The sequence below is a fragment of the Rhea americana genome, unplaced genomic scaffold, assembly GCF_003343005.1.
Source record: "Rhea americana isolate MKP2758 unplaced genomic scaffold, rheAme1 scaffold_6, whole genome shotgun sequence".
NCBI classification, from domain to species: Eukaryota; Metazoa; Chordata; class Aves; order Rheiformes; family Rheidae; genus Rhea; species Rhea americana.
Window position 1 is genome coordinate 759,782 of NW_028186756.1, and position 27,439 is coordinate 787,220.

Genomic DNA, 27,439 nt, shown 5'->3' on the forward strand with positions numbered 1-27,439 from the left:
CGTCGCGGCCGTCCCAGCGCCGGTTTCCCTGCTCTGCAGAAACGCGCTGCTGACGGGGCGCCCGGCGGGCAGGGCCCGCGAAGCAGACCCGTGCGCCCGGTGCGGCGGCGGCTGCTCGGCTGCGSAGCGGCGCCCGGTCATTGTTTTGCCGAGTGCGAACCACAGCAACAATTCACAGGTTAATCCTAACTGAGAAGGTTTTCAGGACGTTGCGCTTTGGGGGAATAAGGGGGCTGTGCTAACAGTGAAAAGCGTGTGCTTGTATTTGGAGTAACAGCAATACCGAAATTGAGAAAGCCATCAGAATCCCCTTCCCAGCTCTGTTATTAACTCCTCCATTTCACCTCACCACGCAGCCTTTCCAAGCATAAGCAGTCCAAGTTGTAAAATGTTCTTCCTTTTGAAGACCTGACATTTAAAATGGGTGGATTTCTGAGCGCTCTCTAACCGAGCTAACCGATCTAGCAAACAGGTAAAGAGCTGCACAAAGGATTATTGTGCTCCATTTATAAATACTGTTTGCTTAAGCAACCCCCAAGAAGGCCAGAGTATTTAAACATTCCCATTTCTGCCAGTCCCGGTGATGTGCTACTGTTGTTTTCAATGCAGGCATGATGTCCCGAGACTAAACCGTGAGCTTATCATTTTAATCATGTTCTTAAAAGTTTGTTCAGCGTACAAACGTCCTATGTGATTTGAACACGTTGAAAGGAAAACATGACTTAAGCTTTTCTTCTGAAACTGGAATATTATTCTCTGCTTCCAAAATAAATGGAAAATTAAAAATCATATTTTGTTACTTCATAGGGAGTGTGCTTTTAAAATAGCATGATGCTTTTGAATGTTTTCAGATGCACTGTGCATTATTTTGAATGAGCCTTTTGAGTACAGACAGAGTAGTTGCATAGATTTGATGAGTCAAGGAAGACGTCCGTTTTGGTTGGGTTTTGGGAATACTGAGTGGAGAACCCTTAAACAGTAAAGGCAATAAAAACACCCCAGTAAAATCAAATGATCCCCTCTTTCGTACCATATCCCAGGTCACACAGAATTGTCCTGCTAAGGAGATGGGTTTTTAAGCGGTTGTTAAACTTGCAGTGACTTCTTTAAAGTTTGAATAACAATTCAGTTAATTTCTCTTAAAGGTCCATGCACTACTAAATTCTGAATATACATGTATAATAGATACTACTGCTTTGGTTATGTGTCAACTGAAACCTCTTCGTGTATGGTGCTATTATTAACATGAAATCTGAAGAGGTCAAATTAGTTTACAAAGCAGATTGTTTCTTTTTCCAATAGTGAATCTTTTTTTCACTTTCATAAAACTCATTGTGAATCCACTTCCAGGCTGTTCAAATCAAAACCAACCCTCTTCAACACTGTAAATTTTGGACAAATCTATTTCTGGAAGATAATACTTTTGCAATGAATTCTGATGAACTGTAAAGCACCTACATATTTCTTAATTTAGCATCTTAGATTGGCTATTAAAAATAAATAACTTCTACTTTAGTTAATTATTCACTCACTTTGGTCTTTTTATTATAAAATAATTCATCTTCAAAAAGCCAGAAAAAGATAAATAGAATGGTGCCCGCAGCCAGCACAGTGCCCTCCCTGCACCTCGCAGACAGTAATACATCAAGCTGTGCTCCTTGTGCAAGGTCTTGATAGTAAAGATCTACAAGAATGAAGATGGTCATTCCCCTATTGAACTTTCAGATTTCAAGGCAGTGAAAGAGTTAACACTAGGAAAATTAATTATACACAGTCCCAGAACAATAGTAGTTGGGAGATGGGTGGGGGGTGGATTCAATAGTGGTGGAAGCCCATTAGATTCAATGAGGAAAATTCCCATTGACTACAGCATGGCCAGCATTTCACCCAAAATACGTCCTTCCACTTTGCAGCGCTAATGTACTGGCTATATTTATGGTTAACTTTATTAAGAAGCAAACATGTTTCAACTGACACCTGTATTTCCTTAGTTAAATCCAAAAGAGCTGCTCACCAAGAAAATCTCCCAAACTATTTTTCTCATGAAAGAGAACTTTAAGAATTTAGCTTGCTTCCTTTCTGGGTTTCTCTGCTTTGGAACAAGATAAGGGCTTTATAAGGTATAATATCTATTTTTCAGCTCTCATGAATGGGAATGAGGTCCATTCTCCAAATATGAAATGATCTAAACCTAAAGCTGTTTCTGGTAAATGAAGATGTCTGATAAAGACAAATTTTTTTGGTTCTGGCAGTTTAGGAATTCTATGTGCTGGCTGAAACTGTGTCAGAGAACTTAAATATCTTCCAGCTTCTAATTTAATTCTTTTCATCTTTTCCTTCCAACAGCTCAATATTCTCTACTTTGGAGGCTCCTTCTTTCATTTTCGTTGATAAAGATGAGAAGAAAGTGGAGATTGGAGAATTCTCATTTTATCTTTTTCATTGTGCTCTGTCTCCTTTTCATAGATGGAGGTAAACTAGAACAAGTAAAACGTAAGTAACCTTCAAACAAAGCTGTCACATTCACTTGCATTTGGAATTTTCCTTCTGTTTGACAAATATGGTTCCAAAAAGATCTTAAAAAAAAATGTGCTAAATCATGGAATTGCACTCAAATCTCTCTAGCATTCTTCCTGCTTCTAATCCTTCATTTAGTAGAAACAAGTCACACACACGTTTGGGGAGCATTTTCCTAAAGCCATACAGGTTTCATTGCGTCCTAAAGAACATAACACATCAGTTGAAGAATCTGTTTAATTTCAAATGCTCTGAATCAGGAGAGTGCTTAATTCCATTTTAGTGACCTCTATAAACATCGGACGGATTATCTGGATTTTGTCCCGTGTGTAAGACTATTGTGCTGAGGTTTTCAGCTAGCGTAAAGCTCTTCCAAGACAGCTCTGTTGTGTTCCAAAAACAACCTCATATGAACTGGATTAGATATATCCGTTGAGAAAATTAAAGGTCTAAGCACTGTCAAAAACTTGATGAGATGCATTGAAAGCAACACAAACAAAGCAAAGGGAATATTTCTACAAAGTCTCTCATCCATGGGAGATGTTAACACATTTCAGAAAACATGGCAAGGAGGAATAATTACCCAAATAAGTCTGTAGGAGTTAATGATTGCTACAGCCTTATGAGCAGCTATCTAGAATACTTTCCCCACCTGTACATGCTGGGTCTTGGCCTTTCTCTTGCAAAGGATGTTGCCTGCACTTGAGCAGTAGTTAAAAACTTCAGTCTCAGTGTCAGGAGATTCTGCTTCTAAGCAGATAGATGAAAAAAGGGGGGGGGGGAGGAAGGGGAGCGGGACAAGGGTTCAGAGAAGGCCTTCTTACTGGCAAGAAAACACTGTGCAGGTATCCCTGTTCAGAGAAAGCAGTGTGAGAAATACCAACTTCCACTTCAGCCAACTGTTTTTCCAGTTCCTGCATTTCATTTGTCAGGCTTTTGTGTGAAGTGAAAGCAGATCACTTCACTGTTGCTATTAACATCCCTACCTCTTGCTATCTTCTGTTAGCCCGGTGAATGTTAAATATGTTTCTTTCTTGGATTATCTCTTGGAAGAGAAACAGTTTGTTTGATACTCTGAAGTATCATTTATTCTGAGAATAGTGAATCAAGCTGAGCTTGGACATCATTAAGATAACAGCAAGTACTTCTCTCATGGAAATTTTGCCATAATAAAACACTTTCTGTTGAAGAGATTTGAGTTTTTAATGTGAAACTATAATGTGACAGGAAGAGACGGGACAGTAATGTCTAGTAGGTAGGTGGACTCCTGCAAAACTACAGCTGCAAGATTAGAAGTGCTTGCTGAAAAGCAAGATCTTAAATAATTTGGAAGCTGATGCATATATAAGTCAACAGAAAGTGTTTTGAAACGCTATGACAAGCTGTTACTTGGTTGGGTTGTTAAAATATGGTGGTACTGAGTATGCACTGTAAATACAATGCATGCATCTTCCATTTGTAGTCCATGTGTTCAAAACCTCTCTGCAGTAGAGCATGGGCTTTTCCTGAGTTGAGGCAGTTGCTTTGGCTTTGCAGTGGAAATGTTTTGTCTTCTATGAACCTGTCTGAGCAATTGAGAGCTTTAATTTTGTGAGCGAAACAGGATCTGACCCTACATCTTCCACAGCTGAAAGGCTAAGCTCACCCCATATGAAAGCCATTTTGTCAGCTGTTCCAGGAGCTGCAACTTTGGAGAGGATGGGGAGGTCACTTCATTTACTTTGGTTTGGGAAGTTAGAAAGCATCAAAAATTAAGGGCATCTAAATTTTAAAGTGTGATTCTCCAAGGAAATAAAAAAAAAGTAATTCTTCACTAAATTTTATGCATCTTTCTCAAAGATAGCCTACAGAGAACGCTGCAGACATAAAACACTTCTCAAGCATGTAACGGGATCATTTCTTCACTGCTCTTGCAATTCTTCACTGTTTTACAGATTCAGATACATACTGTGTGTTTCAAGACAAGAAGTACCGCGTAGGAGAAAGATGGCATCCCTATCTAGAACCCTACGGCCTTGTTTACTGCGTTAACTGCCTCTGCTCAGAGGTAGGACTGCTCAGCTCCTGCTCTTACAACTTCTTCTGCTTGCTTAACTGACTAGAAGCCTTTACCTTGTATCTACACCCTGACAAAGCCCAGACTTCGTTTTGCTCTCAGGTTCTGACTCCTGCTGGGTTTCCTGGAAGTTGCAGGAAACAGAGGCAGATGATCCCAGCCCAGGGCAAGCATTGACAGAGAAGGCTGATACGCTTGCACATAAGCTTCCCCAGGACAGACAAAAAAGCTCCCTAACTAGCCACAAGCTCTGCTTATTGCAGAGCGCTACCCCTCGAATAGCCAGATCCCCCTACATACATGTAATCCTTGTACTTTCACCAACATGGAGGATTATGCAGAGTCCAAATTTGGTTGTGTTTTGATCTGAAGACAGTGCCCACATCTTCCAAAAGGCATTTCCACAGTCAAAGCATCTGCTGCCTTAGTGTGCTGAAGGTACAGGCATGGATATCATCATTCACAAAAATCTCAGAAAGAAGAATGAGACAATGAAAAATGAGAAAAGGGCATGAGGAGCAGAGGGACTTGGCCAGGACTTGAAAGGACAGGCCCTTTCGCTGCCATTAGTTGATCCCTGATGCTAAGGCACAGCAGTTGTAGACCCCCTAACCATGTCCTGTACAGCTTGGAGGGGGACAGGAAAATGAAGGCAGAATTTGTCCCTTGGAGTACTTTAAAAATGACTAAACAATAAGGGATCTTAATCACTAACATATGAGACACTCCAGATGCTGAAGTTTGCCTTCTGTATTTAATGTGAAATAAAATCTTCTTGGCTATTCTCCCCCCTGCAAGTGTAAAATATTGGGCCCCTGTGCAGGATTTGCTCTGAGGGATCTGCTACTACACTTCTGTGCAGAGATATACAAACAGTAGTCCCACAAGCTTGGCTGCATCTCACATCTGTGCACAGAGCATCTGTAAGAGCAAAAGCAGTGTACTAGCAAGAGGAGGAAACGTCTCCCTTTAAAGCTAAAAGGAGTTTCCATTCACTTTTGCTGATCTGTATGTGAAAGCTTTAAACTCCCTCAGAAACAGTGTGTGGTAAAACACTCATTAAATTGCTGGAAGGCTGTGCCTTGGGTGGGGATGAAATCACTGGAAACCCTAGAGATGTGGATGCAAATCATTGCTCAATGATTTTCAAGAAGATGTTAGAGAGTCTGGAGGGCTGGGAAAGCACATATAACCCTCCCCTAGAGAGCAGCACTGCTGTGATCCAGGCATCCCCACGCACTGCGAGGGGCCAGCAGGCGGGATGCGTTTTCTTTCTTTCCATCTCATATGAATGTGGAAGACCAGAGTGACAGAAGAGGGCAACAAGGGAAGCAAAGATGGAAACCCTGCTTGTGGTAGCTGTCAGTACCTGCAGCCTGGAAGTGGCTCTGGGCTCCGCTTGCTCATTCACCCTGTTTTACCTCTGATGCATAGTGAGGGTGCAAAATATAACTTGGGCTCTTTGCAGCAGCAAAGACACTGGGGGATCAGTGGAGCAGGATTGTTGCCTGGGAGGAARCCCCCAAAGAGCATCTGCAGCATTCAGCCCTTTCTTTGAGCTTTGCCTGGGGCAAGAGAAATGCCACCAGAAGACTGGCCTACAGTGAGCACTCCAGATCAGCAGGAAACTCTAAGTAATTCATAATATTAATAAAATTATATAAAGTTTAATAAAATTACATAAAATTATATAAAGCATTAGATAACATTCCATGACCACAAGCACAGACCTTATAACATTACAGCATAAAAAAGTGAAACTAGAATGTGTCACAGACAGCAAATAAGAGAGAGCTGAGTGTAACCCACTGTGACTCCCTGGCAGGAAACCGGTTAGGCAAAGGACACGTACGGAGTGTGGACCAGCCTCTAATCCCTCACCCTGGAGAGACCCTGGGGTCTTCATCACCACTGTGACCAAGAGGAAAAATTCCTTTGCCAGCCTCAAGCATCATGAGCGATATGAGTGTCGCACAAAACAGGTCATATCAGCCAAGCAACTGAGAGGGATCTCTGCATCTTCCCTAAACAATTCCCCTCCAACCCAGCACACACACTTCTGGTATTTAAGAAAAAGGCAAGACAAACCTAACCAAACAGAGGTGAAATTATCCAGCACGGTATTAAAAAATATTCTGGGTTTGTGTGTGTAGTATTGTATTTTTATAAGTTAGAATTTACACACTTAAACCAGAATAAAACTAAGCATAATTCAGTGTTCTCACTCTGTTCCCCTTCTCCTCCCCCTCGCCAAATACACAGTGGAGRCTGTTGACTGTTACTGTCTGGGAAATTAAAGCACTCACAATTTGCCAGATCATTATTTCACTCTTTAAAATAGAGCAGCCTCCTGCTTGTATTCAAAGTCAGATCTGCAGACTTCAGGGGCTAAAATAAATGCTCTTTGCACTTAGCAAAAGAAGAGAGAGCTGCATGGTTATTCTCTGGGTATCTGAAGCAGAAACGCTCACCTTGGCTCTGACTCACAGAGGCATACAGGAGTTTAAGTCCCACTTGAGTCAGTAGGGTTTGGTCTCCCAAATATCTCTGCRAATCTAAGCATAAGATGAGTCTCATTAAGCATAAGAGCCATTAAAATAGTTTGGTCCTGCAGCAAATGGCGGAGTACTGTAGGCAGAACTGAGAAGAGAAGCTGGCCTGCAAAGCTTTTATTATAAGTGATCGTACACAGAAAGTAAACATACGCATCAGGAGGTTTTGCAGAACTAGTAATTAAAAGGGAAGGGAGGCCCTGGTGCAAGGAAGCCTGCCAGCCTTTCCTCTGCACCAGTGCTTTAAAGGCTCCCAGGTGAGGGCCGGCTGGCAAGGAGCCCTGCAGCCCAGCGATGGTCCCTATCTCTCAAAGAGTCTCCAGCCTCTGCTCTGTAAAGTCAGTATATTTAATTTCAATCATCATATTGGAAACAGATGACAATATCACTTTTGGAGTCTTTTTTCAAGATGCACAGACATAGTTTATGTCTGTAATAATCTTCTAACAGGATGATTCTAGCCTGTAGTCTGCAGATACTTAGGAGTCAATGGATTATTTTAAAGGAGATGGCTAGAAAAGCCTATACATATGAAATCTTAGTCTGCACCTCCACTGAAAACATTTCAATGCTCCAGAAAGCATATGAAAATGAAGTGGCTTGACTCCTAACGCCACCCAAAACTATAGTCATAGTATAGCATCAGTGCTCATGCATCAGCTTTCTTACTACAAACATGAGCAACTTAGAGCTAAATTAGGAGGATGATTTATCTGAAACGGATAGTCTTCTAATTACAGACACTGGAAACTGAAAATTCCCTATATTTTAATTATAAGTCAAACTTAGATGTGGTCAAATAGAATATTATGTTAATGACACGAATAATGAACACTCTTCTTAAGACTTGCTCATATTTCTTAGAAAAATGGCTACTTACCAACTGGTGTTCTTTGTCTACCAGGGAACCCATAAAATGAAAACAAAAGACTCTCCACAGTTTTGAGGAAAAATTAGACGCAATTGTCTCCTGCAGTCTTGAACTAACCCTCAGTAGGGGATATCTCAGAAACCTACTATTCACTATCTATGTCTTAGCTTTGCAAAAGCAATTCTTAAGAATAATCTGCTCAAAAGAAAACACAGACAAGGATTGTTGGAATCCATTTTTAAGCACTTCCTATGATTTTAATGTTTATATGAGTTTATGCTACATTCTGACCTTCAGCATAAATTCAGAGGCAGTGGAAGTAGTCTGGGCTTACCCTAGTGTAAATGAAATCAGAATGTTGTAAAGAGAAGTATTTGTTTTTGAAACATCTAGGTGTGGGACGGAGAGCACAGAAACTTCCAAGTTGGCCCATTGCATTAAAGCATTGTATTATGTTCCACCTGCAGAATGGAAATGTGTTGTGCAGCAGGATACGATGCCCAAGCCTACACTGTCCTTCTCCTGTGCATGTACCACAGCTGTGCTGCCCACGATGCCCAGGTAATAYATATTAATGACACACAGTCCTTTCTGAAATAGCTGTTTACTATGCTGAGTAACAGCAATCATGAAATGTCTGTGCTGTAAAATTTCCATGAAGTAAATGCCCTTCTATACCCACTCAGGTCATGAGGAAGGCTTGTTCTGTAGCAAGTTATAGTATTTTCTACGATAGTTTCTTTCTAGAAAATCAGAAGCATAGGTTTTGAAAAGAGTCAGCTAAGCCGCTAAGTCCAAACCCTTCCAACCAGGCAGAAGGTAGCAGAGGTTCATCACCAGGAGTCCACAGAGCATCCCCTCCCCACTCCTTCCCTGATCTCTGAGCTCTGTCACAATAAACACCCTGTCCCACAGCCTTCCTACAGTTTCTGCTTGGTGCTTTTCACAACAGCAAGCTAAAATACATCATTACTTGCAACAGTTCTCTGTTAATACGTAATTCTAAATTGCTGTGGCAAATGTGCATTTGTATAATATTGCTATACAACCACTCTGCTAACATTTGCCTTTTACCTCTCATATCCAGGCATTGCTTCGTAATTAGTAGGGACTGTTGTAAATCACAGAAGCAGTGCTGTGGAAATTTATGACTATATAAATCCAATTGGGTACTGTATAGTAAATTCCTCCAGACTGTACATTTATTATATGCTCATTATTAAGAACCAYTGTATGAAAGAGACTAGGCAGGATCTTTCATAGGGCTGTTACAACATTCCCGACATGGCCTAATGGCTGCTAGATGTGACTAGGGCTTTTCCCTAAATGTCGATCTTAGTGGCACCCCTCATTTCCACTTAGAAAAGAGTATTCATGCAACATCATAGAAGGGGTTTTCATTTGACTCACTCTGGAGAGAAAGTTTCATTGTCTGTGGAAAACAGCTGTTCCCTGACCAAAACCTGTGAGCAGAGGGTGGAGGGACCCGCGCACGGGAATCAGTTTGCTGTTCAGCAGGACCTGGAGTGGACTGGTTGCACTCACTGGAACGTACATGGAACCCCCTTGGTAAGATTCATCTGTCCAGATGTAGATGGCAATATCTGATCTAGGTATCTAGAACCCCTCTGTAATCAGTGAGGATAAACAAGCATTTCAAGTGCATAATTCATCTGATGCATGACAGAAGTCTACACAGGTCAGATGAGCTGTATTTTGGAAGCTCTGATATTTTCTGTAGACTGTAACAGAATTAGACTGCCACTTTGGACACAGACAGCTATGTTGTTACTGTCTATAGTTCAGGCAGATGAGTCTCATCCTTCCTGCAGCATGTTCCTGCCTTGTCCCAGACTACAGAGAGTACATATACCATATGATAGTAACAGCTGTCAGTCCACAAGGCTGGTTTTAACACATTCAATAGCAGCACAGACCTTTAAATGTCAGTTATCATTGAAGAGATGAAGCAGCTTCTCAAACTTACATGATTAATTCCTGCTCATCAGTGCAGGACTGTTTCCTCCAAGACATTTCCTAGTGCTTTGTCTTAGATTCTAAGCAGTGTTTCTTTCCCTATACCTCTGTATAGTCAATGAAAGCAACCTGATCCAATTTACAGATAAAAAGGTCAGACATGCGTCATAAGTACTGTCAGTATATCTTAATGGCTTTCTGATCATGAGGCATCATATTATCAGAACAATTCTCTCCACAATAGGCTTCTCAGCCACTAAAGTACACGAGCAGTGAGCGTACAGAACGATGTCTCAAGTCTCTGTCTCCTATCATTAGTGTTTTTATCATTGGTGGCTAGGTAACAACCCCTTGGAGCAACACTCTGGAATAGCAGCACCTTGGAGATACCCAAAAGGTTTGAAAAAACTTAGGTTGCAGCTAGACATTATTTTCTTCTTTGCTAGCATAGACCTGCTGGGACAGCAGCTGTGCTTGGCCCTTGTATGGAGGGTAAGACTGTAGCTTCAGCAGGCTGTCAGCAACTTCTTGCTTGTATTCTCATTTGCAGTGGTTATAGCTATTGGGCGTTCTTTGGGTAATCTCACTCTTCCTGTGTCTTGGGATGAGATTCTTCCTACTCAACTTTAGATCTATCAGTCTGGCACCTAGCTGATGGGAGAATTTTAGCTATCATGGGCTAACACTTAGGAAAGAAATTTTGTGAGGTAAACAGTTTTTATCTGATCAACTAGTGTAGTTAGATAAAATGAGTAAGATGTCAGAAACACAACACCCCCTTCAGTCTTCAGATGAAAAGAAGGACCTGTGTGTCCAAAAACTGGTCCATTTTTCCAACTGTTCTAAAATTCAGCTGACAAGGGAATTATCTAGATACTGCTATAGCTGTTGGAAACACACTGTCCGCAGAGAGTGATTCATCCCATTATCTAGAATGAGAAGAATTTTTCTCAGGAGATGCCTATCTCTCTGCATTGGCTGTTGAGGGAGCCCAGACAAATAGCTTATGCTAGATGCTTGCTTTTTTGACAGCTAAAGWTAAAACAGAGAAATCTCACTCTCATATGTAATTGACATTTGGGGGCAGAAAGTGTTTTTTTAATATCTCTGTTCAGTATTTAGTACATAACCATAAATGCTTCTTGATTGATAGTCTCTGATGCAAGTGCTTTTTTGGTAGTGAACTCTATTTGATAAGAGAGATTGGAGAGTTTACTGGGGCCCTTACTCTTTCTCTCTAGGTTATTGCAGAATGCCTTAAAATATTCATTGGTATCACCACACTTACTTACAGCCATACGAACTGAGAAAGCCAGGGTTCACTACCAAAGTTCTTGCTATTCATGCAGTCTTCAGCGAGCATTTTATACTGTGTGTTTAAACTGATAAATCCTGAAAATTATAAGCATGAGCCTTTCCTGATTTGTGATCCATTATCTTCCCTTAACTCCTCCTAGCATCCTGCTGTAGCCAGTCTGCCACATACGATGGACTGTTAAATTGCTGGAGCATGAGTTGGGCAGTAGCTCATTAAAAAATATGAGTAAGAGTGCCACTAAGCAATATTTTTTCCCTAATTGAATATGTAATTCACATACAGATCTGCACCAATGTTGGGCCAATGACAAGAATCTCTTGTGATTTCCACAGTTATTTGCATTCTGCTTTCTGCAGTCATTACATACCTCATACCTGGATGCTCCGTGTTCAGTGGTAATGTTCGTGCCCAACCTCAATACGAATCTCACTCATTATTCTTGCACATCTCACTCCAGTTTTCCATTTCCATATGTTTGACATACGATGTCTTTTGTGCAGCATCCCTCAGGAATTTCACCTCTCAGGTTCCACTGGTTATTTTTTAATGGAAGATGGTTAAGCTCTGGCCATTAGCCATCGATTTGAATCACTCTCATAAATGCTCGTTATATTCTGTCATGTGAAATATTCCCCTCTGTTTCTCAAGCTTCATTTCAGAAATGAGAAGAGCTAGTCACAGTGACTTCAGGGTCTTCCTCCTGACTTTCTGCAGGCCTTGTAGAGCATAACTGCCCAAATAAGTGCCTCCTTATTTAATGAAGAAGAGGTAATGCCAGGACGCAGCAACTTTCATTGAAAACTGAACTTCATAGCTACCTAAGTGGAGGAGCTGTTGAAGGGATTCCTTTGAGAAAAGTTGGCACTGCTCTCCCTTTGGAGTAAATGTCACCCACATCCATACTGACATTGGTCTTGCTGGCACAGAGATGCACTGTTTGTATCCTGTCTCTCTGGCAACAGCCACCATGAATCCTGAACAGTTTTCAGACATATATTATGAAGCGTCTTCCACTTTTTGCCAGTGCTTTATCCTAGCAGCTTTGACCACAAATTCATTGCTAGCTTTTTCATAGCTTGTTGAAACTTATTCTTCACAGTATTGGCAAAATCCAGAGCTTGTGTCCTCCACAGAACTAAACATTCCTCCCTTTTGCAGGTCTGAAGAATATTCTGCTTTATTATCTGAATTAGATCCTTATCATCACACACATGTGATGATGGGTTTGGTTGAGGTTGGAAGGGACCTCTGGAGATCATCTAGTCCAAGTCCCCTGCTCAAGCAGGGTCAGCTAGAGTACATTGCACAGGATCACGTCCAGGCAGGTTTTGAGTATCTCCAGAGAAGAAGACTCCACAACCTCTCTGGGCAACCTGTTCCAGTGCTCTGTCTCTCTCACAGTAAAGAAATTTTTGTCATGTTCAGGTGGGACTTCCTGTGTTTCAGTTTGTGCCCATTGCCTCTTGTCCTGTCACTGGGCACCACCAAAAAGAGTCTGGCCACATCTTCTTGACATCCTCCCTTAAGACACTTGTAGACATTGGTAAGATACCCTCTCAGTCTTCTCTTTTCCAAGCTAAACAGSYCCAGCTCTCWYWGCCTYTCCTCATAKRRGAGATGCTGCAGTCCCCTAATCATCTTCATAGCCCTACACTGGACTCTCCCCAGTAGCTCCTCATATGAGAGATGCTGCAGTCCCCTAATCATCTTCATAGCCCTACACTGGACTCTCCCCAGTAGCTTCATGTCTCTCTTGTACTGGGGAGCCCAGAATTGGACACAGTATTCCAGATGTGGGCTCCCCAGTACATTATAGTACTCCAGGGCTGAGTAGAGGGGGAGGGTCACCTCCCTTGACTCGCTGGCAACACTCTTCCTAATGTACCCCTGGATGCCATCAGCCTTCTTGGCCACAAGGACACATTGCTGGCTCATGGGCCTTCTTGGCTACAAGGGCACATTACTGGCTCATCGAAAGAAACTAGTTTCACATCTCATTGGGAGTCTTTTTACACACCGTAGTGAGTCCGAGAAGGACATCAGATGTACCGATACTCTTTCTGGCAATCTGCAGTCCAATATGCCAAGCTGGGCTAAGGGTTATCAGCTGAGCTGGAACTAAAATTGCACATCTTACCACAGCCTCAGAGCATGAATTCCCTTCTCCCACCTCAGGATACTTCAGACAGCCTCAGAGGAGAGGTGATGTATAGAGTTAGGGAGATAATTCACTGCCATTCYTAAAGCTGGATCAGCTCCGGTGCTACCAGGAGGGCTTCAGACCTCCTACCACCTGTCATGAAAGCCAACTTGATGTACAAGATYTTAAAGCATCTTCATGGCACTATTATGGACAGTGCCTTACAAACTGAACGTGTATTCTAAATCGTATAATTTCTACATTGAACAATTGTTACTGAAAGCATTTGGACTCTGGTTTAAGATTAGAATTTTTGAATACACTTTGGAATATGTAAATACAAGATGGAACAAGCTTACACCACAAATAAAGGTGCACATTGCAGGGTTTAGACAGGGTTTCCATACTCCATTTCCTGGTTTGATTTCTCAGTGTATTAGACTGCACACTGAAGTATGAATCAGCCCATCTGGGTCCAGTATTTTTTAAGTTTGCTGCCTTGACTGAACATACTGGCTTCCAGGAACGTTCATGATTAGTAACACATTTATGTTTAGGCTCCTATGGTACTATGATTTTTCAGTCTGTATCAAATTCAGACTACTTTTCTGATGTACTTTTTCTTGTTCCTTAGATATTGAAATAACAGCAAATGCCAGGTAGTACATATGTAAATACATGGACAAAAAAATGGACAAAACACAAAGACGGACCAGATCAGGCATCTGACAACTGTGGTCTGAGAATATCACCTAAAAATAAATGAGGCTATGTTTCATGGTAGACTGCAGCCTGACTTAGCAATACCCATACCTCCAAACTACTAGCTACTGTAGACTCTGGATTAGGACAGCACAGAGCTCACTGTAGGGCAAAGCCCTCTTGAGAAGCAGAGAAAATAAACTTGCAATGAGCTCAGTGCTACCTCCACTTTATGCCTTTCTGTTGCTGAGCTAACCCAGGGAACACGCTGCACTCTACAGTGTAGATATTCTTAAAAACTCAGTCCTGCAATGTGCTAAGTACTTACACCTCCTGTTGACCCTATATCATGTATGTAAACACAGAAACATGTGTATAATACAATGCATCTTGCACTGAATTACAACCAAAATCTTCAGCCTGGGCAGTTGGAATGCTCTGGTGGAATGGTTTCCTTTGCAGAATGCACATACACTGGCCAGGTGAAGAGGTTTTGATTTCTGTCTACCCAGATCACACACCAGAGCTCTCAGGTTCTCAGTTCCTGAGAGTGATTCTTATCCTTCCTTTCAAAAAAATCCACCCTATTTCACAAAGAATTTTGAAGGAGGAGGAGGACATTGTTCCTAACTCTTCCGTTCTCTACACAATTCTTACTAAAACTACCAACCTTTCTCATATTACTAAGTGATAAACTCATGGTCCAGATCTCACTGGAGTCAGGGAGTTTTAATTACCTTAAACAGAAGGGTGTATGTCTGAGTAGGAATGTTAAGAAGAAATATTAAAAGATGTCTAGATAGTCTTTTGCTGAGCGGACACAGTTTCCCATGCTGTTGATAAAAGAACAGCTGTTATATCCCATATAAATGCACCTCTGTTGACTGATGCTAAACTGTCTGAAATTCAAGTCAGAAACACTTCATAGCCTGACTTTCAGATTGAAAACCAACTATTGTAACAATACTCAAGATCAAAAATCTCCCAGAATAACCTGTCAAAGGGCATACCATCCTTCCAAAAGACTTGTCTGAACTAGAATTGATGGTTCAAGCACCTGAGTATTTTGTGAGAATTTGGAGATGGATCCAGACTTTAAGGCATTTAATTTGTGAAACTCTCCATTATCTGGAAGATCAGATTTCTGCCCTACCATGAAAGATCTTGGGGGTTTCTCAACTCTGACAGGCTTCAACTATGGAAACTCTTTTCTGTACACCGATCTGTCCCTCTTGCATAAGTCCCTGAACAAATTTCTTCACAAAGTGTGTTGCCAAGAGACCCATTTTCCATTACCTGACAGAGAGTTTTGGTGAGGCAGTAGTACACATAGTCTGAGTTTGTGATTTCCTTTCTTCTATACAATGGTGAGAAGAGTAAGGAAGAAGGCCACAATGAGACTCTCGTGAGAAGAATAATGTGCAGACGGCATTTCTTTCTTTTGTGATTCCCTACTTAAATCTGAATTGACAGGATGAAGTATTGTAGCTACAGAAAGTTGACACAAGGTGTATTTTTAGACAGTAACAATAAAAATGGCACCTTATAGACCACCTAAAGGCCTAGATTTAGTTTATGAAATGAAAAAACAGCAATAACAGCAGTCATTTTACAAAGACTTGAAAAATTATGGAGAAATCTTATAAAATCCATCATTGGTGGGAAACATCAACAACCTGGTAGTGATTTTGATACTGAATACTGTGTCCACTACACACAGCTGACGGGAGCGTCATGTTTGACGCATCAAAGGTACTCAGACTAGTTTGGATTAAAGATTTGTGGAGAAGTATCTCTGTATAATTTATTGCTTGAGAAAAGTTAGATCTGAACAGAAATGTTCAGATGAAAAGATCAAAGGCAGCACAAGCATCAGTTAAGTTTGGCATTGAAAGTACATTACAGTAACTGTGGTGTTCCTAAAAGTACTGTAAGGCAGCCTTCACATAGCTCCATTGTATCTTTCAACCATTAGCCCTGGAGGAGTTCAAACACCTAACCTAAATGTCACCTACAAAGTCCAATCTATCAGCGATGGAGTAGTGGACCACATGTACAACTGAAAGTCCCTTGAAGTGTCTCCATAAAAAACATAGTGCTAAAAAGTGAGGAAAAGGAGAACTCAGTGTGCAGAAAGAGAGTTCTGTAGAATTACTGTTGGAATACAAGAGTGAGGAAACTTCATAATCAACATTAATGAATCAATTGCAATGCTGAAAAGCCCTACCTGTTTTATTCTTTATTCATACAACATTGTCTACAGTTTTGGAAACAGCTGCATTGTCTGCCTGATAATATAAAAACAGTCAGACTCCTGAAAATCTTGACCACTTAAAAGCTTTATGCATGCTTCTGTCTGAACTGTTCATCCAGACAATAATACCTGTGTATATTCTCTAACTGATGAATTTCTTTCTGAAGTTCATAACCACCTTACTAGTGAATCCTATTAGGATTGCTTTCCTGACACCAAAGAATAGACAACTGGCACTTGACTAAGAGACTATTGACAGAAATATGAGTTTGGAGCTATAGGCACATCTCACTTTTTGGAAAAATTGGCTACATTCTCAGCCTCCTGTCCACTTTGTCATATGGTTGACATGAGCCTCATTTCATGGAAGAAATGATGCATGTTCAGCTCCCCTCCAAGGTCCATCTCTACCTTCTCTAGTTTTGAGAAGCATCTGAATCTTTTAGACCTTTAATACATGTCACACTGTCTGCAGGCCTGTAGTAGCTATGCTACTGCCTTCACAGCCCACCTTAGTACTTCTCAGATGGTGAAAAAGAAATCAAAAATAACCTGTGACCTGACCTTTTGGCAGCCACAGTATAGGCACACCAACATACACACCAGCTAATAGTCATAACTAGAGAACTACTTACTGTTATCTATTGATAAGAGCAATTTTCAAAATTCTCCAGTCTGCACTTGACTCCTGTGGTCAGAGAGAAAAATACAAAGCCATGCCTGTTTATGGTTACTCTGTGTGTACAAACAAGCTGGATATTCACATCTGGAATATAAAGGACTCACAGAATGTTACACAGCACCAGAAATTAGTATGATATCCTGGTTTATGCATAGTCCTAACAGTGGGTAACTGTCAGATGGTCCAAGTAAATTGTTTATTTGGAAAAAATTTGGTTTGGAAATATAATGAAATAGGCACTCTTGTGAAATGTCTAATCCTTCATATTGACCTGGGATCAGATCAATATTCATTTTTTCTATAATTTGCCTATATTTGCCTAATTTTTCTATAATTTGATACGAGCTTCATAAGGAATGTTTGCTGTCACTGCCAGAACAAGGTTATCACTTATTTTCATTCTGTTCCTTTGAATACTAAAAATTCAAACAATCTATCTGTAAATCAGTTTCCAATACACACTGAAAAAAACATGTATCCGCACACATGGAGGACAGGATTAGAATTCCAGTCTTTGGATTGACATGATATGTTGCTCAGAATTTTTCCAAGATAACTGTTTCATCAGAGCTTCAAAAATACTTCAGACAAGATTCAAACTACTCCAAAACTTCTTTCAATTTGCTTCCTTGGCTGGAAGAGTGATTGATAGATTCATATAATGGTTCAACCTTAGACAAGAAATTAAAATAGAGCAACCTAGAAAGTGTTTTATAACGACTTCAGAATTTTGCTGGGCGTTCTTTTATGCTACTATAAAAGAAAACACAGGAAATTAAGCTACAGAAAATATATTAAAATAATGTGAATAGCCTGACTTTAGCTCTAGAAGCCTAAAAACAACCAACAATCTTTTGAGTTTTCAAACTGAAACTACATCTTTGGTTTGAATCTGTATGAAAGTTCATACTACTTAGATAAGGTGCTACTAGTTCCTTCAAGCAATGAATTTCATATTCCTTCTACCATCTGACCATATTAAAGACTAGCTGTTGTGCTTAACTCTGAATTACGTTGGAGTTTTTGGAGCTTAACCTTGTCCTTTAAGTTATTTTAATGTAAAGCATTTTGTGCCTTAATATCTTTGACACCTGCATCTCTGAGAGGCACATATGGATTTTGTTCAGGACTTGTGTTTGCAGTTTTTAGACAGCACAGTTTTTCAATCCAAATTTATCATCAACCTTAGCCACTGCTTTAAAAACAACATGGTTGAACTGTTTTTGTTTTGGGTTTTTTTTTAAGGGACATTCACACATCAATCATATATGTTTCTTTAAATCATAGATTTATAAGAAGGTAGGTTGTGATGCATGGACTGAGGGAAAAGGGCAAATGCAAATGGACTGAGGACTGATCCACAGTCTACTGTAGTCAATCAACAGATTTCTGCTAGCTTTGATAGTTTTTGGACTGAGCCTTCTATGCAAACAGATGCAGTTATTCACTGTGATATAGTCCCTCTCTACAAATGCTAAGGAATATGGTAGAAATATGAGACAGAAGATGAAAGACGAAACTGCCTTTACATCCTACCACRCAGAGTAGGTGTTTGGGCCAGATTCCAAATCTATTTCATTCAATGGACTTCAGATCAAACCTTGAGGTGACACATTCATGCGGACGGGAAACAAAAGTAAAGAGAAGAAATTAGGCAAAGGAATGTTTAATAGGAGAAAAATCAGTTTGCTGGCTTACACTGTGCTATAATTCCCCAAGGGCTTCCTGCCACAAACATTATTTAAAATAATACTAGGTAAACCTTAGAAGATAAGCTTGCACTAAAACAGTGTAGTAGGTTTTCTCTACCTGAAGTTCTTATATTCCCATGAGACGATGAATCAGAATTTAGTTCCAGTGATGAAGTAGCTATAAAATATTTTTACTTTATCATTTTTGATATGATAGAAGTAAACACATTTGCTTTCTTAGCAGCTAGTGGCGTTGACTTTGCAAAAGTCTAATAAAAAAACGTTTGTCCCACCACATGCTGATGGTACTGAGGCCTCAGTTTGTCATCCAGCCCCAAAGCTACACCAGCAGTGTGGATGGCATTGACGAGTTTCATGCCTTTCTGAGGCAGAAGTGTGCAAGAGGCCTCCACAGATAATGAGGGAAGACTGGCAAATGTCTGGAAAGAAACAGAGCTATGCACTAGCCCTAACACCAGCTGACCATGACCCTTGTTCTACAGTGCCCCGTGCTACCAGTGCTACACAGATTCCTTTTATCCCCTCTGCATTTGGCCCCTCTCACCACGTTGTCTCAGCATAGCACAGTCATGCCATGATACGATCCGAGAATGTTGCCTACACCAAAGGTCTTTTGGGGGAAATAAACCACACTGGCAGAAGGAGGAAATCTAGATTCCCAGCTAACCACTTCTTTGCACTAGCCCTTCTGGAGCAGAAGATAAACATTAATTGGATCTCTGAGTACAAAGCAAGCCCACTACTATCACTGTACCTTATTTTCACTGGGACTGCAGGAAAACAGGCATTATAAATGCCCATGATCTGCACATTTTCAAGAGCTGAGTTTTATTTCAATTAAGATTCTTCATAGTGACTCTTTATATGCTGCTTCTGAGTAGTTATCGTACAATTGAAAATGCCAAATTTTAAATCCCCCCAAATGCCAGTTTAAACTCCCCAATTTAAAACGCCAAGGCAAGTGTTATTGCCTCACCTGATTTATGTTGTTATATTTGGGATGTCCTGATTTCCACACAGAAGCAGCATGTGAGGACACTCATTAGCTCTGGTGCCCAGAGACAGTCTGCTGGACCAGGATACAACCTTGAGAGCTTTGAAGTACTTGTTTCAATGAATCTGGCTCTCCCAGTTGTGTTCAGAAAGTAGCAATGATCGTAGGGAGTACACGGGACTATGCAGGAGGGATGACAGTGCAAACAGATGCCTTTGAATCTTGGCAGAATGCAGTTGCTTACCTAGGGAATAGGGTCCCGAACCAATCCTCATTCTCTTGGTCTGTCCATGCCTGTGCTCCATGTCGATTCATCAAACATGTTTCACAAAATCCTCTCTGGATTCAAATTCATAATCTATCATCTGTCTACTCATAAAGGACCAGAGAGAATATCTGCAGAACAGTTCCCAGTATGGTAAGTTTTTTAAGGCATTAAACCTCATGATTCATTTCATATTGTTTAGCACTTGATTGTTTTTATAAGGGTGGTTAATAAAACAGACAAACTGCAAAACCCAAGCCAGGCTGAGTGCCTAGTGTTTCTGCTCGATGTTAAAAGCCCATCTTTTTCAGTAAATGACAGTAGGTAATTCTGAATGTTGCAGCTTAAAAATAGTTTCTAAGTCAGCAAGCCAAGAGTCTGTAGGATTTTTTCAAGTGATCTTTGCCAGATGTTCTGATACTAAAATAAGCAATAGTGAGAGTGTTAAGGAAAGTACAAACAAGAACAGCCAGAGTATTGTACAAGAAAGTATCTGGTTAGAGATGCAATAAAAATCCACAGCCCCTTTCTCTAGTTCAGTGCAGAGTCCTAACAGACTATACCAAGAGATAAGCAGAAGCATGAACTTCACCTACATGCTTTCCTTGCCCAACCTGTACAATCTCCATTTCAGGAGGATACTGTGTTACCACTTCAAACTATTACTAGTTGCAGATCGGTAAAATTCAGCACAATAATTTTGAGAAAGCCAAGCTATTTGGTCTCATTGTCCACATTGGCTGAGGCCACCCAAAAGCAATGGATTTTCTTGTCTTGAAGGTCAGACTTCACATAATAAACGATAAGTTACTGATTAGCATGCTATGATTGCTTACTGATTCTGAGGCTGTTTTGCCAGCCTGTGAGTTAGTTAGAAACCATTGATCTATTTGTTAGCTATTGCATCCATGCATGCTGACTTCATCCTGAAGGATCCAAGTAGAAAATTTCACTGACTGTAGTAAGGTCTGGATCCTGAAGCCTTTCCTCAAGTAAGTCACCTTTATGTGAAGTTCTCCAAAAAGCTAGTTTTCCCTTAGCCAGTTACTGTTCTCACTCTCTACACAGAAATATTTTTACAGAAGTTACCACTGTTTCAGACACCAGGAACTGCCAGTGGAATTTCTCTCGGCTGTTCAAAGGATTAGTTGCAGATAACTGCTGCTTTTCTGCTCCATATCCAAGTAAGGGTAAAGCATCTCAGGAACAAGCTCTTATACGAATCCAGGAAGGAATACAGTTATAAACAGAAGAAGTTAAATGATGATGTTTACAAAACTGACTGTGATCCATTAGTGGATCCACAACTGGAGTGTGATCCATGATCCATCAGTGGCTCCCTGCAGCCTGGAAGCTCCATAAACCAGGGAGCCCCGGGCTGCTTGCTCAGAGTGTGTGTACGTAGCACAGTGGCTCTCAAACCTTGGACCATGGAAATCTCAAGTCCCTGACAGACCATCTGAAACCCAGGCAGGTTTCCATGAAAAATCTGTGATTTGAGGAAAATCTATTGAACCAGAAAATTTCCATAAAATGCCTGTGGTTTATCAAATCCATATCTAACACTGTTTTGTCAGAAACTACCAAGAAAGCATTAGCATACCACCTGCTGCCACTTCACGCTAAGTTAGCATCTCTTCATAGTGAACTTTTTGCCATTCTGTTTCTTCATACCCCCTGTCAAAGGGACTATCATTCATAGAAAAAGTGAAATATAATAATGTGCAATTCTATTTCGGGGGAAGTTTCATATCAGGTTGTACTGTAGATCTGAACTGATATAAATCTTGCTTGACTAGATCAGTAGTTCCTCCTAGGACAAGCTTCCATTCCCTCACATATAATCTTAAGCAAAGAGAGTTACAGCAGGAACCTAGGCTAAATTCAGAAGGAAATATTCATTAAGGCCAGGATTTACCTTGTGCATATGGTAAATCAGTGAAAAACTGCCTACATAGACTAATGGTGGATGAGGTTCCCAGGTTTGGAAGAGAAGAAACTTATATATAATAAATCAATCGTAGTAGCCATAGCCTGCAATTGCTTTTAAAAATAAAGATTATTTGAAACTAATCACATTTTTGATGCAGTTGTATTCTGTTGCCTGTGTGTAAAACCTAAAAGATTTCTTCATTCATGTTCAATCTTTAAAGCTACTTACAGGATAACTTCAAATCCAGAGCAAATCATGTTCTAAGCTGAGGTTGCACATCTTAGCCCCTTGGCATTGCCTAATGCTAAAGTTGTTGGTGATAAATCAGTGCTATTGCTAACTCATGGTCTTATCCTGATCCCCCTAAATCACAGGCAAATGTAAGTAAGCACTGCTTATCATCTATGTAGTGAAGTCTGAGCCCTTGGAGAATAAATACCAGTGCCAGAAACAAGGCTACTTCCTTTATCATTGATGCTATAATATCTTTGCCCTGTCTGTTTTATATTTCTTCCACTGACTGACGTGTTGTGAATGCCAAAAAGAAAAGCTCAGATTGAACCCTATTAATTAAAAGGATTCACACATGGTTTGTCTGGTACTTTGCATAGGCAGCAAATTAAAACAATGTTACTCAGCACCATTAAAATGCCAGATAAAGCTTTGGGAACAACGCTTATTAGGAAATAAGGTTTACAAACAGGGCTTTGAGCAATGCAGTATATTTGCAGTTAATTAATCTAACATAACTTAAGCAAGGCACTGCATGCTGATATGAACATTAATGCCAAGATTTTTCAAAGTTGAAACCTGGCACTTACTAAAACAATCCACAATCACTCTAATTTCACATTCTACAGGAGAACATGATATCATGAGGGAGTCTGAAGTCCTCTAATCAGGTATGATTTAAAGAGCACTAGAAAAGAAACCAAGGCAATGCCTAACTGTAGAAATGAAATAATACACTAGCAAAGACAGAAGGAGAGACAGAAATTTTACCAGACAGAAGTTTTACATAGATACGCAAACAAAGCTTCCTTGCAATTCTACACAGATACTGTGTTTGCAGAGGATCAGCTGCACTCTCCAATATGTTATTGCCAATATATGATGGTATATTTTTTTTTTGCACTAACCACAAAAATGTGGTCTCGATTCTGAAACCTTCTTCCAAACTTTATTTTATGCACTCAAATAGCCTCATTCAGTTTATATGCTAAAAGGTAATCATGTGCTGCATCAGGACCTAAAATAAAATTCCCTGTGGTGAAAACTAACTTTAGTTATAGCCATTACATCAAATAAACCTTCAGAATAGTGATAAAATTCAGTCCCATTATTCCCACAATAGGCAGATGTACATCTGTTCTGGGCTATATGTTACATTATTTTTGTTGTAAGCCTAACTTCTGTGATCAACTTTAAAAGAAATGTAGGTGAGGAAAACTATCTGCTGCAGGGTTGCACGGCCAACCAGTATTTTAGTAGTTCCATTTAAAATGAAAGCCTTTCTTCATTAGCATCTGCAGCTGGGATCCTATAGGAACTCTGCAATAGTTCAACAGTCCCAGGGATATCGGGGTAAAAGTGGAAACATCATATAAACAAGAGTTTCACATCCTTCCATATTTAGAATTGATAATTTAAAGGCATTTGGGGATTTCATAGTGATTTAATTTAGGAATGTTGCATACCAAAGTAAATTTGCAGTAAAATTTACTCTCTTCATCAAATTCTCTGAGAAGTCCTGATGAGCCTTTCAAGCACTGGTCTTTGCAAGTGTAAGACCATGAGCCAGCCCTGTTGGTTGCTTTTGGACAGGCACTGCATACAGGCATAGCAATGTCCTGCAGAGGCTGCGTTAACAGGCCCTTATATCCAGTCAGGAACCATCTGTATTCTCCTTTCATTTTTATTTCTCCTTTTATTCTCTTTGCAGTTCTACTGCGCTTCCAATTGCCTGAGGTGCAAAGGGATAAGCAAGGATTTGACAGTCTGTCTTTCTGCTTTGTATAAGGTGATCCCCAGAAAGCCCAAAGAATTGTGGTGACACAACTTTCTGGAGGAGGCAGAGTCCTAAGAAGTGCCTCTTTATTCATGTTTTCCAATATCCATGCCTAATGCAACAGTAGCTGAATTTCTCACTTGAATTTCTTGCTGATGACTTACATAAGATATGTCTTAATTAGAGCATACAACTTGCCATTCCAGAATGTGTATTACTAATAAACCACATAGAAAATGCTGAAAGCATTGCACTTTATGCCAAGCACAGGTGTTGTTAAAGCTTTGTATTGTTTGTAAGATTTTAGAAAGGTACCATTAGATGCTTTTGATTGTACTGAAATAATGCTGTCTCTGGTGATTCAAAGGTAGAAGTGCAAATACTGTATCTATCCCCTGAAGAGAAATGAAATGTCGGTCAAGAAGCCCTAAATGACTAACTTCACTTCTGCTGACCTTTGGAGCACAGCAGAAGGTTCTTTGCTAACCTCCCAGACCTTCAAATACCATAGGATGTGTATGCTTCACAGTCAGATTTGACATTTACCATTGAAAAGATTATTACTCTTTGATGGTGCCAAAATTAAAAAAAAAAAAAGCTCTTATGGAAAGCTCTGAATAACAGTGTTAAACACTAGTGCTTATCATTGGAAAACTCCTGCTTTTTTGCTTGAGCTCCCAGCTGAAAAAACTGCATTCCCTGGCGGCATAATTTCACAGAAAAATCTTCCCATGGTTATCTGATAGATTGGAAAGCGGCTATAGCAAAACTGGAATTTTCAGGTCAGGTTTCTTTTACATGAAGGCCCAAACCCACTAAACAAAATTTCAGCTGCATTCCTAGAAATCTGAAGTCATTCTGGCTCCAGACAACAAACACACCACTGTTACTTCCATGGAGCTCTTGTTCAGAACGCCTCTTCCCATGCTGAGATACTAAAATCATGTTAATGTAAATCTATAGTGTATCAAAGTATATATACTTTATACCTAAAAATGTATATAAGTACCAAAGTAACTTACATTTTGTAAGTAAAGTACGTTCCTCTGCACTGTTTGTCAACTGGTAATAGTTAAAACAGTGTAGGGGATATTCCAACATACAGTATGGATAACTTTAAGTCATAGAAAGAAAATCTGACCCAGGTGGTGCAGAGCAGGTTTCAGAGTTAAACTGACACTGCCACCTTGCGCACTCCATCCTATGTGCTGAGTTCTGCAAACAAAGTGTACTAATTTGCACATCTGCCTTTCATATGCATATAAGAGAAACAGCAGCTTTTTTAGGTGGCTTTGGAAGTCTGAGTTTCACAGATTTTGCCTGTTTTGAAAATACCACCATAAACAACAACAAAATGTAAAGGCCACCAGGAACAACCATTTCCATGGCACAATTATTCTGGGGTCTGTTTGCTCCTGACACAGTTCCCGCAGCAGTTCATATAGCAGCAGGTCTGTGCCTGCGGCTGGCATGAAGGCAGCATCATGCATGCCCTATAGTGCAACGTGCTAACCCACAACTAAGACTCCTAAGTATTACCACACTACAAATCATTAATAAAATAACACCAGTCCTAAGAAGGGGGAAAATACTGGAAAGGGTGTTACTGATATTGAGATTCTGTATATATATATATGGAACCTAATGCCTTCTACATTAAAGCATGAAAAAACACACAAAGGTAATAGTGGGCACATAACTGCCCCTGCCTACCTAGTAGGCAGCAAATGCTGTAACAGCGCAACAGGAAATACAGCAGCATGAGGCAAGGCCCTCAGTGCTGGCTTTGCAGCTGATCATAGAAATCCTAAAACAAGTGGGACATTTAAAGCATGAATTACTGAAGTTTAGCAAAACAGCAGCTTGAGAATGTCACTTCTATTTTGTGGTATGACTAAACCTGCCCACTTCTAAGAAATAAGATAATCAGGGCAGAAGGGATGTTTTTCCTCCCCTGTACTTATGATATTGCTAGTTGTCATGAAGTGTTCCTTTCCCATTGCTTCCAGAAGACTCCCTTTTCTCAGTAAGCAGCAAAATCACCGGGAAATCCTGTGAGTACAATGGCACCACCTACCACCATGGCGAAATGTTTGTGGCGGAAGGGCTTTTCCAGAACAGACAAGCAAACCAGTGTGCCCAGTGCAGCTGCTCCGTAAGTAACATCGCTTGGTAGAGCCATGCTCTGTCTACGCTTCATTTCTCCTTTTTGGAGGACAGGACACAGAAATRTGGGGAATACACAACACACAGCAGAGGCTGGGAACTGGGAATTAATGCTGGAGCTCACCAGAGTGCTTGGAGCCAGTCTGCAGCATCTGGTAAATGCCAGGCTGCCTCTTACTAAAATACAGTGTACAAAGCTCACCCTGTCAAGCATCCACTGTAAGTGAGCTTCCATTACACAGGCAGCAGGTAAAATATTGCTACTTGGCACATAGAATCTGACTGGAAAATACAGCACTAAGTGGCAGACTGAAACTCGATTCATTTGGGCTAAGCTGATAAGTGAAGAGCCCCATAGGCTGGCACTGGAGAGCCCCGTAACCAGCCTGCAGGCCACACGTCAATCCCCCGGACATCACCAGTTCAAATGCAGCATATCCGAGCAGTCACCCAGGGACACTTCCGAGCTCCTGTCTGAACAAAACACCCCTCTCGATCCAGCCCGCTCTTAGGATGAGGTACTGATGACTCCCGACCTCCCCTGATCGAATCATCATGTTCTACCTTACCTAGAGCTTTAACAGGCCAAGTACTGAAGGGACTTTGTGACCRAAGGTTTCAGCCCCTGATAAGTCCTCCCTCCAGGTTGATGGTAGGACACACCAGAGGGACTACGTGGGGGTTAATTGCCATCGGCTTGTTTTAGTCCAAACAGTGCCAGGCATACTTTGAGCTTAAACTCATTGAGGTTCTTCTCTCCCACCTCCTTTTTTTCAACCTCTCCCTTTTTCTGCGTGTTTTTTTTTTTTTTTTTTTAAGGGACTTTCCTCTGTGTGACAATACATTGAAGAAATGCTATTCAGACTTTTCATTGGTCTAACATTCTGCTTTTGGATACTAGAGTGACATTTATGTAAACATCAGTACATATACTCACAAAAAAAGCATATACAGTACTATATGAATTAATGCCTCTCCTTCTAAATGCTCCTTGTGTTTTACTGGCAGGAAGGGAATGTATACTGTGGGTTGAAGACGTGTCCCAAATTAACTTGCTCTTTCCCAGTTTCTGTTCCGGAGTCCTGCTGTCCAGTTTGCAGAGGTAAGTCCTAGTACATCTATAGGAGGACAAGGGTTTGAATTCACTTCTTCCCCTGCCAGACCCCTGCCAGACCGGAGCACTGCCACTCAGGTCTGCAGGTTTCCCATTTACTCACAATGCACTGCATGTGGGGGAATTAAAYCTTGCATTGCAGCAGGATAACATTGCTCACTTTGTTTTCCTAAATTGA

General features: G+C 40.6%; 1 protein-coding gene across 2 annotated transcripts in view; it reads left to right on the forward strand.

The window, feature by feature from the left end:
- Window positions 1-2,349: 2,349 nt before the first annotated feature.
- Window positions 2,350-27,439, forward strand: part of CHRDL1 (chordin like 1) — a 41,486-nt gene continuing 16,396 nt past the window's right edge. The window contains exons 1-5 of one of the 2 annotated variants that reach the window (XM_085319581.1): window positions 2,350-2,493; window positions 4,452-4,564; window positions 8,464-8,557; window positions 25,991-26,136; window positions 27,156-27,249. In XM_085319581.1, the coding sequence (XP_085175707.1) occupies window positions 2,397-2,493; window positions 4,452-4,564; window positions 8,464-8,557; window positions 25,991-26,136; window positions 27,156-27,249 (544 nt within the window). In that variant the 5' untranslated portion in view covers window positions 2,350-2,396. The remainder of the gene's footprint in view (window positions 2,494-4,451; window positions 4,565-8,463; window positions 8,558-25,990; window positions 26,137-27,155; window positions 27,250-27,439) is intronic. The other variant, XM_085319582.1, reaches the window with a different exon arrangement.